Here is a 15876-nt window from a genome sequence, read left to right as displayed (position 1 = left end):
AAGCGTCAGAGGATGGGATTTGGACTGATGGGGCGGGACAGCCACACAGAAAGAACGGTCCGCCAGAAACGATCGGAACCACTGCAATGCGGTGCCAGTCATGCCAGCCTCCTCAAGGCGCTGCAGGAGGATCCCATGCGAGACGGTGTCAAAGGCAGCGCTCAGATCTAATAAAACAAGCGCCGCCATTTGACCCGCATCGAGCACCACCCGCAAATGCTCAACCATGAATAGGAGTGCTGTCTCCGTGCTGTGGCCAGCTCGAAATCCATTCTGTGTATCATCCAGAACGTTGGTGCGCGAGAGATGGTCAGAAAGGGCGATGTTGACATGCGCCTCCGCGACTTTAGCTGGCCACGGGAGAAGCGATATCGGGCGAATCCCCTTGACAAAGGCACCTCCCAAAGTAGGCTTATTGCATTTATAAGTTCTGAACAGGGTTTTTCTTCCTTTTCTTTGTTTCACGCAGAAAGTCATGGCTATTACGAAGGCATTTGTGAAGTGGTGAATCTAGAGCTTTTGCCACCTGGGGTGGTATCTGAGTTTGCCGCCCCTCATACACACCAAAAATGCTATAGTGGCTCTGACTGGAGCACTGGGCCACGGACTGCGGGTAAGTGTATAAGCACTGGATGGCTCCCCTGCGACAAATGGAGGTGGCCGGCAGTAGGCCGGTGCGACTTGTTTGCTCGCTTGGAGGTGGCTGCCGGATCACTGGCTCCCTCTCTTGCCCTGCCTGCATGCCAGCCAGCCTCCTGTCACATGCCAAATCATTTGCATGCCACTCCCCTCAGTGCTGACCCATATTTGGCTCCCAATCCTCCTGCCTCACCACAGACACACCGCTTTTCAGGGGGTGGTGCCAATCACCTCACATGAAGTGCCGTCCCCTCAAAAAAAGTGTCACGCCGGGCGGCCCCCCTCCCCTAGCTACACCACTGCATTTGTTGCATCCCACCTAGATTGTGGTACTTCAGTTTAAATGGGCGCGCCTAGAATGGGACATAAGTGGGCTTCAGCACATTCAGAATGCAGCTGCTAGAACTTTGTTAGGTCTTAACAAACGTTAATGTTTCAGACGTATTGTGGCAGCTCCATACGCTTTCTTTTGTGCACTTTATATACACCCAAAACAACCTTAAGATCAATGGGCCAAAGTCCCCAAATTCAGGCTGTTGAAATGCGGTGGCGACCCTTTCTGAGCACTGGGAGCTTTGGTCTGTTCTGTTAAGCATCCATTTGGATACTGGCCACTAAAAATTGAAAAGTAAAATAAAGAGTAAAAACGTGGCTGTTTTCACTATAATTTAATATTATCATTCGCTTGTTCACGGTCTGTTCTGTAGCACCAAGATACCTATTTAGGCTGTATATAAGCACTTTATACAATAACCCATGAATTAATAACTAAATAATGACTGTAGTGGAAGAAATTCCACTGGTGGATTCTTCTCTGGATTCACCTAGAAATCAGAAGGATTTTCCATTACTACCCACCTCTCGGCCATGCCCGATGTTTAGGATTGTTGTTGCTAAGTTACTGAACCGAAGAGATGCAGGGGTGGATTTGCAAAGAAGTTCCAGTGAGTGAACCCCTGACTCGCGCACAGTTTGGTTCCAATATGAGTCATGTGAACACTGGACCGCATAAATTTCACAACTCAACCTTTTTTTAAAGTATTTATGTGTAAATCACTTTACAGACTTCAGGAAACCCTTTTTTACACAAAAGTGCAGGCTCACGTCGTTTGATTGAGTTATACCGCAAATATTAAAACGGATTTCGATTTTTAAAATATGGTCACAAATACGCATTTTCAGTCCATGAATACCACAGACCGTCTTATCGCAAGTCCAGTCAATAGGAACACAATATATTGGTCACTGGTTTGATGTTCAGCACGAAAGATAATTATGGGTGGAAAATTCTAGAACAGGTCACATATGACAGCGGCCCCTTTCTGCATCAAAGGACTTCCTTTCGAGTGATGTTTGGTGTTTTGCAAAGCAGCATTGTAATAATCAGAACACGTTATCTGATGGTCTTGCACGCTATGCCTTCTGTACTTGATCTGCCACTTCTGTGACCCGTGGGGGTGGGGTGTAATTTGTGTGGCAGGCTACACTGTGAAGGGGGCATTGTAGCATTCGAACACTGACATTCCTGACTGTATAGCCATGCACAGCATTACCTTTGTATCCGATTGGTTCTTCCCTTATTCACTGGGCTATTGGTTTAGATGAATTTTTAGAAGGATAGCAATGAACGCATTAGTTAAAAGAGCTTAGCTACTAAACAAGAGGGCAGCCCATTGCATTGCGATCAATGCACACATTTTGATGATTGCTTATAAAATGGAGTTGGGTCACACTGTTAATGGATGCATGTATAGCATGTATTTTCTATACGTCTCTTCTAATTGCATGGCCACCTGGAATTACAGATTCAGCTAGGCTTGTTTCCTCCTCGCTGGTTTGTTAGCTGTACACTCAATCAGCATTTATACATTGTTGCAAATCTCGACTATGGCGTGCTCCTTGAGAGCCGCCATCTTGAAGTAAGCCAGGAGTGAACAGCACAAGATACATTTCACAACAAAGTTATTCCATTATAACAGAAGCATTGGAGGGTTAACTCTCTTTATATGTCAAGCTGCTCACCACAGAAAGCAGAATTTGAAGTTGCTGTCAATGTACTAAATTCAATAGAGGCCTGCACTCAAACACTTCCTGTGCTTAGTTTGTCAACAAAGAGTCTCTGGGCCGAAATCTTCCTTAGGAGCAGCCACCTTGTTTTCAAAAGCCGGAGGTGAAGCTGCCAAATCTTGACTCCGCCTCATGTTTCTTTTTCCCACCACTCTGGACTTCGTGCTTCTGGCATCACTCTCTCAGGCTCTTTTTCAAGCATTCTTTTTCCTTTTGTCAATCTTTTCCTTTCTGTCTATTCTGCTTTTTTAATCCATCTTGTGACTTTCTCTCTTGCTCTGGGTCAAAGTCTGATGATGAAAAATCAGTTCTGGACACAAAAATGAGATCTGATGCCCACCAGCACCACAAATTAAGCACTGCCTCTTTCCCGGTGATTGCATTTTTTTTAATGACTGCTCACAGACACATGGCTACCGAGTCTATGCAGTGCTGCTTGCACTCTCATACAACCCTGCGGCCAGTGGGAAGGACTCTATCTGTTAGCCCTTGTGGAGCATCTTATGAACTTTACAAGGAATGACAGACACATTAAAACATCACCGTCACCTTAATTCTCATTCAGAATATCCTACGCTCCCCTTCGCCAAATGCACATGATTTACTTCTTTCGGGCCAAATGCTCTATTTTGAATCCTAAGCGACAACAGCCTAATCTATTTTATCGATGAAAGACCCCAACCATCATGACCCCTAAGTGAAACCACCATTTTGTTTTTATTCCTCCTCCTTTCCGCCATCGTCCCACTGCTAAATTTAAAAAAAGAAGAAAAAAAGATGCCGGATAGAAACGTTTTTCTTGGGAGTCTGCCACCAGAGCTGCCAAATAAGTGTGGTCAAATACTAAAGCCTCTTTCTTCTGTCACCTTATACTTGCAATCGCCTTACATTATTCTTGCGTGTTCATCTTTATTTGTACTTTCTCCCATAGTCCCAGTTTTCTAATCATCTCAACAGTGGCGGCTGGCATGGCTTGCAGATGATGGCCGGCACGGAGGAAGGGTGTGCGGGTCACAATGTATAAAAAGAATACACTTACCTTCCCACGAGGTCCCACGTCTCCGCTCCTGCTCTCGTCTTCCAGGAATAGGAACCACCAGGGCTCCCACACTCCCCGCAGCCAATCAAAACGATGCAATGCAGCGTTGTGATTGGTCTGAGTGCCATGCATGGCGCTGAGCCAGGGGCTGGAGGGGTGGGCATGTTCTCCATGCAGGCTGTAATGCAGCCTGCATGGAGAACAGGGAAAGTGAGCATGACTGTATCCTCCTCCCCTGCTCTTCAGCCCTGCCCAGCTCCTCTCACAAAGCTGCCGCAGCAGGAGGAAAAAAGAAAATTGTAATTACATTATGTTATTATCATTTTAATCTTTCCTTTCTTTTCCTGCTTGAAGGCAGTGGGGCAACGCTTCTTCGCCTTAGGGGAGGAGCCGCCATTGCACCTCATCATCCTTATTTTCCCACTTTACTGCCTTTCTCTGTTTTGTTCTGGCTCAAAGTCTAAAGAGGATAAATAAGTCTCGGCACCCAAAAATCCAACGCAACCACCGGCTAAAATTCAGCCGCAGATCAGCAGCTATGGAGGAGGAGCGTCAACCACCCTGCCAGCACCCTCACAAACGTGAATAATAAAACGGTAATAAAACAGGTTTAAAACCAGAATTATTATCACTTTATTTTTCCAGTGCTGAGTCTTTGGGGTGGAGCCAGGGTGATGACAGGCAGGAGGGGAGTGGTGGGCACTGTCTTCACTGCACATGTAGGTTTGGCCAGCCATCTGAGGCCGGCCACACCCATATGTCCAGTGAAGCTCTCTCCAACCACAGCTGCATTGCTGGGTTGAAGAGAGCAGGCCCAGTCTCCCAGTCTGTCTGGGAGCGTAAATCATCGGCGCTCAGGCCAATCCTGAAGCTGCTCTCATGCATGAGAGCAGCTTCAGCATTGGCTGCAGGGCAGTCTGAGAGCCTGTGCCTGCAGTGGAGTGGAGTGTGACCCTGGATCTTGGCAGGTTCTTTTTTTTTGTATTTGTCTCAGTCGCCCTCCATCTACCCCCTGACTCCCTCCTGTGCCCCTTTTGCCTGCCATGAGTCGCTACTGCATAAATTAAGTACTGTACCCTCCCCTTAAATTAATGAGCACTCTCTCAGTTACTTACTTTCTCTTCCTGACTTCCAAAGGTCTTATGTCAACATATTGCATTATAATAATGTTCTAATAATATATTTTGAAAATTGAATGCAGCATAAACTCAAACTGTATATCTCGTGTTATATACTTTTAATTGTACATCGCTCTGACACCACCTGGGACTGGACACCTTACAAAACTAGTTTAAAAAAATAAACTTTCAACCATGGGTTTCTTCTGGAATATTAAACTTCAGGGCTAGTGTGTCTAAATACATTTTTTTTTTATCTGAATTGTAGCATTCGTTTCCCCACTTTTTGCCTTGCTTTTACTATTGTTCAGAATCATAACTAAATGAAAGCATGAGAGTTTTTGGTTGTATAGCTCGGGTTAATGGGACCTATTTTTCCTTGGCGCTTACGTTAAATGCTGCTAAACATTCTGGGAATAGCGAATGAAAAATGTGTTGAGTCGCACATTTCCCCAAATATGCAGCACCTATCTGAGGGAACCGTTATTCTTGAGACAAGATATACTTCATAGCAAATATGCAACATTTGATCGCTCTTTCCATCAGCAGTACTAAAATATAACATATTTTTTTAATGGATGCACCAGAATCCACCTGAGTCGAAAAACTATGTTTGCACAAAGTGCCTGTTGCAACAGTTACTGGCATTTGTTATACTAAAAAGTTCCTCTATATTTATTTTCCACCTTAAATAACTCAATAAATAAAGAGCTGTGAGTAAAAATCTTCTGCTGGCTGGTCAATTCTTTCCATGGAGTCAACAGCCAACCCACTCAAATCCAATTAACAAATGCATGTGTCAATGCCCATCAGGATATTCCAGTGAAACATGGGTTTGAATTGACCAGACACATTACGTGGTCCTCAACTAAGGTTCAACTTTCTGCACTTGAAAACAGATTCAAACTTGTGTGTAATGTGCGGCTAGACCCACAAACTTCCATGTGCATGTCTAATGGCTGTAGTAGAAAGGTTTTTAGAGCTGAGCTTGCAAAGCCGCACTGATGCTCAGGAGGGACAGGTGTTGATGATAGCTGCATAAGGAGAAAGCTTCAGCTACTGCTCCGGGTAGCTAGTAAGCCACACCACAGGCTGCACGCTAATCCAGCAGCTAAAGCAGGCACCAACAGTCTGCAGCAAGGATGACTCCAATAATACCCTAGAGCAGATCCCAGCAGCCACAAGGCCCTGGGCATTGATAGGTGGCCCAGTGCCGATGCAGATGGAGGCGCAGACGGTGGTGCTTACCCAAAACGTGGCCATCGAAGGTGGTTGAGAGAATGGGTGGTGCTGGGATCATGGTTCATCGTGGCTTTGCTGCCAAACTCGACATTAAGAACAAAATTATCTGTAGACTCATTCATATCCTACACTTGTCAGCAAAAAGCTCGGTGCTTTGCTGATGTCAGCCATAAAAAACAAATGGCGGCCATAAGATGCAAAAGTAGAACAAATCCTGATGTCATAAGTGTAACGATTCAACTCCCAACTAAAAATAGTGAGACTAAAATTCTGTTGCAGTTGAGACAAACACAAAATTAGACAGGAAGCCAACAAATCATAAAAAGGGAGAAAAAGGCAGCAAAATATCAACTATCGGATGGCTCAATGTATAGGTTTAAGTACTGGTAATATTCTGCCTGGCAGACATCTACAGCTGTCTGTAGCCAGACCTAAAGTGGCTGTCGGCTAGATGATCCACATTCTGGTGTCGCAGCTTCATTAAAAGCCTGGGTTCCATGTGTAAAGGAGTGAGGCGGGACGGTTGTGGGAGGGGTTTATTCAACAATTTATGTCACACCATAAGACCGTTGGGTCTGCCGAGTGATTCAACTGTATTGTTGGAACTTTTCCCTTTGCATCATTTGCATGAGACGAGGTGTGATTTATTTAGATACCTGCCAGAAATATCCTCTTAAATGAATGTCTGTTTTTGCACCCACAACTGAAAATCATACATGCAACTTTTGCATAGAGCCATTTAAGCAAAACAAAAATGTGCATTCCAATGTGATGAGATGGAGAAAGCTACAAATAAGGGTGAGCAAAACACTCTGCTTACAATCAAACAACATTTTGAGAACATGGAAAGTGTGGCATATCTTTACATTTGGTCAATATGTTCATAATTAAATGTTGTACATTTGAATCACTGTGGGCCTAATGTATGAAGAGTCCCAGGCAATAATTAGATAAGTGCTTCCTCCTGGACTTCCGCCTTCCAGAATTACCGATACTCCTGGCATCAGTAAAAATTGGGATCAGAGCTACCGCAATACAATTACTCAAGTACTTGTGAGTCCCACAGTATTTGCAAAGTGGTACTTAACACTTGAATTCTGCAGCCAGTATTACCGGCAATTCTGAAATGACGAATTAGCGAGGACCACAACTAATCCCCTTTAGGCCTCTTATGGAAGGGTGAACAACATGTGGAAATCGTTATAAATGACTATTAATATACCAATTTCTTCATCGCAGGCTTGACCTTGAGGATTTTTGTCCATGTAAACCAATTCAGTGATAGCACGTGATATATGTTTGAAGGGAACTCCTGTTGCTGGCCAGAGAGGTGTTGAGACCCTGCTCTTGATGTGGATCTATTTTTAGGTGCATAGTTAGAAAAACGAATTCTGGGTGGATTTCGCGCATCCACCGAATTCTAAACTGGCGGATGTCGCACCACCCTACTTAGAGTGTATTTTTGTACACACTCCAAATAGGGTAGGTGTACACATCCACCAAACTTAAAATATCCCAAGGTTACTTATTACCAGAGCCTCTGCACTTATCACAAGTTGAGCCCAAATGTAGTATACAAGGTTCTATCCATGTTCTTGGCTGGTGCGGATGTAGTAGGGGGATACTCAGCGTCGGATTGGTAGTGTGGGGGGCATTCGGGCAATGCCCGAGGGGCCGGTGTCCGAGTTCTGCTGTGGGCTGCTTTTTTGAGCAGTCTGGGGGGCTATTTGGGCGCTGTCTCTGTTCTTCTGATACAGTCAGCGGCCCAGTGGGTGTCTGAGTGGCCTTTCTAGAGGCAGATGGGCGCTCATCACCTCCGTTTAGCAAAGGTACCAATCCCTTTGTCTCTCGAGCCGGCCCATTAATGTCTGCACATACTGAGCGGGGGCAGGGGGCCTGAGTAGAAGTGGCCTCACTTGTTTCACCAGTGTAAACTAACGCGTGCATTACTTTACCCCCCCTCCCCTCCACCCCTAAAGTTTTTTTATAAGATTACACCGAAGCAGTGATATGAGGAGTGTTTATGCAAATGTGGGCCGTTTTTTTTTTTTCGTGCCCGGGCCGATTTTAATTCCCAATCCAACCCTGGGGTACTATATTGAGAAGGGAGTCTCGTGGCTTCGTGTTACCCCTGCAGGGCTCTCCAAATATAAATATATATATTTATATGACCTGGCATCAACAATACACATCTTCGAAAGCATTTATAGGTGTATTTTTCTTTCATCTGACACTGAGCATTGGTGGGAGCCATCAATGGCACCATATCCCGCCATGCAGATGTTCTTAACATTTGGTGGACAACCCAGCAAATCAGCTAGGATGCGAATTGGTAAGAGTAAATATTAATTTTATAACACTTGAATACATATCGACGAAACATGCCCTATTGTTATGGGTAAACTCATGTTAATATATTCTTAGTGGGGTGGAAATAAAGTACATTATTTAGTAAAGAGGACACTGTAGGGGATTCTCCTACTTTCCAACATGTACGTTTTAAATGTGTTTATATAGGTACGTGCAGCACGAACCAAGCCAGGGGTTATGAGGAATGTACAGAGAAAAAGAATACAAAGAGAAAATGTTTCCCAGGTGGAGGAGCCTGGTGGTTTCTGACAATGTAGAGTGTTTCCTTTGGAGCGCTCTCCAATCCCTCAATAATACAAACTACCTCTAATAAATGAAAATCATCCCAAGCTTCTAACAGATATTATTGGTGTAAAAATAGTGATTGCATCAAACCTATCGATATTAGTGGGCCATGCATTCGGGAAAACACATAGTGACCACACCAGAGCATCAGACAAGGCAGCATTTTTAGCAGAATTCTCATTAAAACATTTAGCGTTTTGATATATTTTGGAAATGCAACCATCTTGTTTCCAAATATCAGTATTTTTTTTTAAGCAAAATAATTTTAATTTAAGCAAAATGCATATTATGCACACTTTTATTTTTAATAAATAAACTTAATCCCCCCAAATAAAAGCGTGTAAGTTTCAGAACCAAAACATTACAATTATCCTCAAAATACTATTTTTAATTTTTAGTAAAAAGATGCTTGGTCACGAAACATAAGATTGTCATTTCCATCAAGAACTACCTCAAATGATCCAGATTAAGCCTGAGATGTCTGCATAAAGAAATCATCATACCATTTGAACTGCTGCCTGAGTCTTATCAGTATCTTTTCTGTGGTGGACTTAGCAATGTGATCTTTACACTGCACTTCTATATCATACTTACATAAATAACCCTTACAGCGTACACCTTGCCATGCGCGGAGTTGGGATTTCAAGATTGTTGCAAGTGTTTTGGAGTAGGCAGGCAATAAACCGTTAGAAGGCCTTAATACCTGACCAGTAGAGTTAGTCGCTGGGCAAGACCAGCTCATCTGCTCAAGACAGGAATGGACACGAAAAACTAAGAAACCACTGTCGACTGTAGAAAATGAAGCACATGGATGTTGGTACACTTAAGATGGAAGGCAAGCTTAAGGGGGCACGGTGTGGCTTCACAGTAGTGAAAGCATCAAAAGACCCTTTACTCATTGAGAGGTGCAGCTATAACGCAGTCTGTAGGAAAGCAAGACTCACATGCCCTGTAAGTGAATTTAGATTTTGAAGGATACTTTTTGTGATGTACAACACACTGCACAAGAAGCTGAGCAGATCCTTGGACCAGAATTAACTCCCTCAATGCACTTTATTTTTTGCATATAGTTCTCCCTCCTTTTAAAATAGCTTCACATTTATCAAAGTATTTGCAAAAATGATCTATGAATCATTACTTGTGAATTTTAGTAGTAAAACGTATTCACAACCTATGGAATTACAATCACAGCTAACTGTGTGGAGCATGTGTCAAGCACACCTACAGAACCCTGGTCACCACTGACTCCTTGGGTGCAACTATTCCTTTGAATTCATTATTGGCCACACGATCACCAGTGGAATCTAAGGAGTACACCATACAAAGATTTTGGCTTGTGAAATTGAACATGACCTCAGACAGTGTGCCCTAATCAGAGCGCAGCATGCTGGGAATAAATAGGCTTACCATCAGCACGGCTCTTCGGAAGAGGTTTGTATCTGCTCTTAGTACATGAAGGCTGGCAATGTCCGCTCCACCACGTTCCGCAGCCAGGGTCACCATGGAAGGGTCACCTCCAAAACTGGCAATGTTTCTTTGGACCCATTTTAGCGCTGCCGCCTGATCGAGCAGGCCCCAATTTCCACTTGGCAGACCAGAGTCTAGGAGTAAAGGAAATGCGAAAAGTTATAGAAAAGCATTAACTGTAGATGTTTGTAATTAAGGCAAATCTGCTTCATTTGTACATACAGTTGTGGATCCAGCTCACACTGACATACCAAGACACATAGGGCCTGATTCACAAAAGGCGTCCACACTCGTGGAGGAGACCCCACAGTCATGGGAGAGTCTCCGCACTCAGAGCGGAATCTGTGCAACAAGAATTCTGCAACGATGTAGCTTAAATGGGCTGTTTCTTTCTGGTCCGCTACAGCCCACTGGACCAAAAAGCAGCTCAAACTCTAGCTCTTTCAAGCTGTCCCATCTGACAGTGCCAGACAGCATGAAAGTCCAGTTTAAAACCGGCCATAGTAAGCAACAGCCCATCCAGAGAACCTCTGCACAAATGTAGTCTTTGAACTGAGCTTGCAATGATGACAATTCATTAACTAGCTTGAGAATCACTTGCCAACTAGCCCGAGAATCAGTTAGATGGGTGTCATGTGTGTTGGCATAGAATTTTAAACCATAGGCAAGGATAAGGATGGCCAGAGAGGAGGCACCAATGCTTAAAAAGGGTAGGGCTTATAGCAGAGACCCGTAGAACCTGCATGGATCTCTTTAAATTAACACGGATGGAGTGAATGACTACCACCTCAAGAGTAATTTACTAAGGAAGATTAAAACCATCTCATGGCAAAGACGAGGCCTTCTAAACTAGCAAGCTGCTGAGCGGTCCAAATGAATCAAGGCTGCTTCTCGTTCAGCATCAGGTAGCATGCAGATGTCATGAATGGCAGATACCTGGGCAGATTCAGTGCTCTATGAAGGTAGAGGTGTTGGTATTGAGAAGCTAAAATAGTTATGGTTCTCTGTATGAAGAGGGCTGTTGATTTACGACGCAATACAGTGATTTGTAGCAGGAGAGGGTAGTTTTGAGATAGATTTATAATAGTAATATTTGAATAGTCCCAAGACCCAGATTCAGGGAAAGGATATATTGGAAAGACCTCAAGCAAGGAGTGGTTATGAGTTGAGCATCAGCTTCATGCCCACTCAGGTTTGTTCACATCTCTTCAGTCCGCTGTCCCTCCAATCACCTCTCAGCACTATTGGTCCCCAGAAATGGCAGCAGTCTGACCGCCATCTTATATTGCGTTGCCTCCTTATTGGAGGTTGCTCTAGCTGCTGCCTCTGTAGTTGATGGTGGGGGGCATTCCCAACACAGCCAGAGCATACATTGCAATGACAGCATAGCGCACACACCCTGCTACTTGCCAGCTTGAGTCCTGGGGCCACAGGGAAGGAAGGACTAGCCCGGGAAATGCTTGGTGATGAGCAATCAAAACACCCAAGATTAGGATTTGAGAGAACAGGTGGGTAGACAAAGCACACACAAGACAGGTGGATGGCCTCCCCCATCGAAGCCCACCATATTGAATCGATGTCTTATAATGGATTGCAGCTAAGGCGGGTGTATCTGTGAAAGCACTGCGGCAGTGGAAAAAAGGCACATGCTGTAATTCGATTTCTTTTTTATATATGACAAGTATTGAGTCATAAGATTCTTCCCATTCTAAACAAAGGCTTACAAAGCAATGTGTGACATTTTACAGGGAGTTTATTGAAGCAGGGCACCATCAAAACCTCAGCCCCCATGCTACCAGAAATAATCACGTCTACATTACCTACAGAACGTTCTACAATCTAAAAGTAAACTTGCAATGAAGAGCTATAGACACATTGACCACACTCAAAATGCCCGTCGACTTAGAACCCATGGCTTCGGGCTGATGCCCCAGATTGGAGTATTTCTATGGTTTTGTACCCTAACCTACTATTGCACGATAGCATCACACGACCTGGGCAAATTAATAAAGGAGGATTCGTGAATTAGGATAACAGACTCTTTTGAATGACTACCTGCTTGACTGTTTGCATTGATCTCCTGCAGGTATACAGGATATTTTGATTTGCTTACATGGCTTGTACTTTTTTCTTCCTAACCCTATCCCCCTGGCGCTCTGAGGCGAATTTCTTTGGGTACACAGCACCTCACAAAAATCAAAAAGAAATATTTAAGCAAATACCTAGTTCCGATTTTGTTTAGTGTTTGCACTTTTGATGTATTTCTGGCAAGTTTTTGGCAAGGCACACAAAGAGTGAAGCCAACGAGGACATTCATGGTACATTATACAGCTGCTTATAAATATTCCCTTTGCTCCTCCCTTCCTGCCATAAAGGAACCAGATGTAGACAGTGACCACAAAAACCCATATTTAAAGCCCATTCTGTGAAGTAAACATACAGTAAGGTTTAATTGGTTCTGCACAGCAGAATCAGAGAGTATTACATGTAAGACATACATTTTTAGTTTACACTAGGGGTGTGCACACACGAGTAGCAGCTGGAAAAATGTAACCTTGTACTGAGCAAAGGGGTGCTGCTGAAGGATGTCCCTCGTGAGCCTGCAGGCTCTCAAAAGTAAGACGATAAACATGGGAACAAAATGATATAAACTTTGAACTACATTTATACCGCTCACCAACACAAAGACAGCATTTCTGCCTTGACATCACTAACATAGACACTTGCACCAATAACGGGTGTCCAGATTTCATTTTGCCACTGGTACTTGGGTGCAAACATTGAATTTTCACTGACCGGTTGGATCACATGTTGGGACACTTTACACTGCGGGTAGTTAAAGGAATGTAACCCAAGTTAGGGGGTGACTTGAACATTTGAGCCCTGGTTTGAAGATGGATGAAAATGAAAAGAATTGCAGACAGTCAGGGGCATATGTGTGAAGGTTTTGCATCACCCTTGCACCAGACGCAAAACCTAAGTAAATTCAGAGTAGCGCAACACAGCGCAAACCGCTGCGTTGCGTTACTGTGCCTCAAGGAGGCATTCCATGGGTGGAGCGTGGGTGTTCCCAGACACCCACCCATGGATTCTAACGCCTTCCCAGATTTACCATTAGTGGCAAAGCTGTGAATGTGTCAAAATGTTACGCCTCCCCAGGGGAGCAACGAGGTGAAATATCTTTGTTTCTCCTTGTTTTTCCTCTTTCTATGTGTGCTGCATTCTGAAGCACGCGTAGAAGGAGGAAAATCCCACAGAGGATTGTTTTGTGCAGGAAGGTGTTACTTTCTGCACAAAAATAATCTTGCTCACAACGTAGGCACCCTGCACATTTGTGCAAGGGTGCCTGCGTTGGCGCTAGGCAGACAAAAGGGCTTCAGCACAAGGAAAGGTTAGGAATGTGTCTTAATATGTTAAATGTGGCAGATTTGTACCATTTCCATTTAATACAGCGCAGCAAGGTGGCTTGCTGCTCTGCGTGAAAGCTACATAAATATGCCCCCACTCTGTATCCAGGGCATACACCTACGGCAAATATGCACATATTCATGCATACACGCTATTAATCATGCACATTGCCACACATAGATACGTGCGCATACCGACACGTGCATAGACAGACAAGCATACACAGTCACACAAAAAAAATTGGGGATAATGTTACCCAGTGGATCTGGATATGCAAAGCAATAAAAAAAAACGTTGTATTGTTAAGTTATAAAAAGAGGATTTTATATAAAATGATGACTTTTGAAACTGGCGCAGCATTTCAATCAGTGGCGGCTCCACTGCTAAGGTGAAGGAGGGTCACTCCACTGCGCAAAAGGAAAAATAAAATGCTAAGAACGTATCGTTATTATCATTTTATTTTTACTATTGAAGTGGCGCGCCGGGCTGACCATAGCAGGGAGAGGAGTGGTTTGAACTCCTTAAGTGCGCGTGACAGCCCTGCGCACTTTACATCTTCCCCACCAGGTTTGTTTTACACAGATTAAGTATAGTGCCCAGTTTCCATTGATCGTTCCACACAAGTACATTCACTCCTTTTTCAGCCATATACAATTTTATCTAAGACTTCCTTCCTTTAAATTCTAATTCAACTGAAATGTAACACATTATATAAATGTTAGTACCATCAAAGCTCTCAGCAATAATGTCTGAGGCTCTCAATCTATTAAAATCCAACATGTCTCTAAACCTTTCTGAGAAATACATCTTGGTGATGATGGTTCATGGAGAACCTGAATCGGCCATAAGTTCCACTTTAACCGTGTACTTAGCCAGCCCATAAGGCAACAGGTCAGCACACAAACCAAGAGATTTCAATGGTGGTTCCTCCAGGCAGCAAGGCAGTTTCTTCTGAAAAGGTACATTCTGTAGAGCCAGCAGCGTCTGGTTACAAGTCCCACACAGTGTCTAAATTCATGGGGTCACAGCCCTGTACTTATAATCCTAATGTCTTTGCTCTGGGGGGCACTTCAAACAACTTTTAGAAGTGCACAAGACCCCCATTCAATCCCCAGCGCTGGCTCCAGACACACTACCAGGGAGCGGAGACAGCATTGTGAAAGGTAGGCACAGCCCTATTTAGGTGCAGGTGACAACTCCTCCCACCACTCTAAATGCATACCAAGCCTATTCAGCACAACTATGAGTCACTCGGGAAAGGAAGGACACACCTCAACCTCCCTTGTCACTGTCTAGAGTTAATGTACATCCCCTACTCAGGTCAGTCTAAACTAGACATTGAATACACAGCCAGGCATGGCACAAAGAGTCATAAGCACATAGAAATGTCCACTTCTAAAAGTGGCATTTCTAAAATAGTAATAACAATCCGCTGTCACCAATAAGCAGGATTTATTGTTACTATTTCAACCCTACCAAACACGGCCACGCTACCTCTTTCAAATCAGAAATTACCACTGAATTCCAAATGCAAACTTATAAGAGGAGCAGCCTCACTGTATTGAGAAACAAAATAGGCTATTTGTCACTATCAGGAAATGCCACACAACAAAAACACATTTCCTACCTTTTACCTACACAGCATCCTGCCCATAGGGCTACCTGGGGTCTATCTTATGGGTGACCAATATATAGTGAAAGGGGAGTTTCAGAACTGGCAAATACTTTAAATGCCTCGTCCATGGGGCAGTAAACTACACAAGCAGGCCCTGCAGCGACAGAGGTCTGATAAAGGTTTGAAAGGCTACTTTGGTGGGTGGTGAACAAAACGCTACAGACCCCCCAGTAGCATTTAATTTACAGGCCCTGGATATATGGGATACCATTGTACAAAAAACTGATAGGTAAATTAAATATGCCAAACTGGTGTAGACCAATCTTACCAAGTTTACCAGCAAGAGCACATGGACCTTAGCACTGATTAGCAGTGGTAAAGTGCCCAGAGTAATAAAACTGACAACAAACAGGATGGAAAAACTACAGGAGGAAGGCAAAAGGTTTTGGGATAACCCTATTACAAGGGCCTGGTCCAACAGGGCCTACCCTAGTGGTGACCTTTAAGTATTAAAAAGGAAGGCGTAGGCCTGGCAAAAGGTTTATTTTGCAAGGTTGAAAAGGAAGTTTAAAACTGCACACACAGTCTGCAATGGCAAGCCTGGTACATGTTTAAAAAGGCTACAT

At 43.9% G+C, this 15876-nt stretch overlaps 1 protein-coding gene across 1 annotated transcript in view; it reads right to left on the bottom strand.

Moving 5' to 3' along the window:
• Positions 1-15876, bottom strand: part of TG (thyroglobulin) — a 711260-nt gene that overhangs the window by 272661 nt on the left and 422723 nt on the right. Inside the window, exon 41 of the mRNA XM_086966244.1 lies at positions 10168-10361. Coding sequence (XP_086822370.1) covers positions 10168-10361 — 194 coding nt within the window. The remainder of the gene's footprint in view (positions 1-10167; positions 10362-15876) is intronic.

This window comes from Lissotriton vulgaris, chromosome 4_1 (genome assembly GCF_964263255.1).
Source record: "Lissotriton vulgaris chromosome 4_1, aLisVul1.2, whole genome shotgun sequence".
Taxonomy (NCBI): domain Eukaryota; kingdom Metazoa; phylum Chordata; class Amphibia; order Caudata; family Salamandridae; genus Lissotriton; species Lissotriton vulgaris.
The sequence above is the reverse complement of the archived record's forward strand: the minus strand, read 5'-3'. Positions and strand labels throughout refer to the sequence as shown.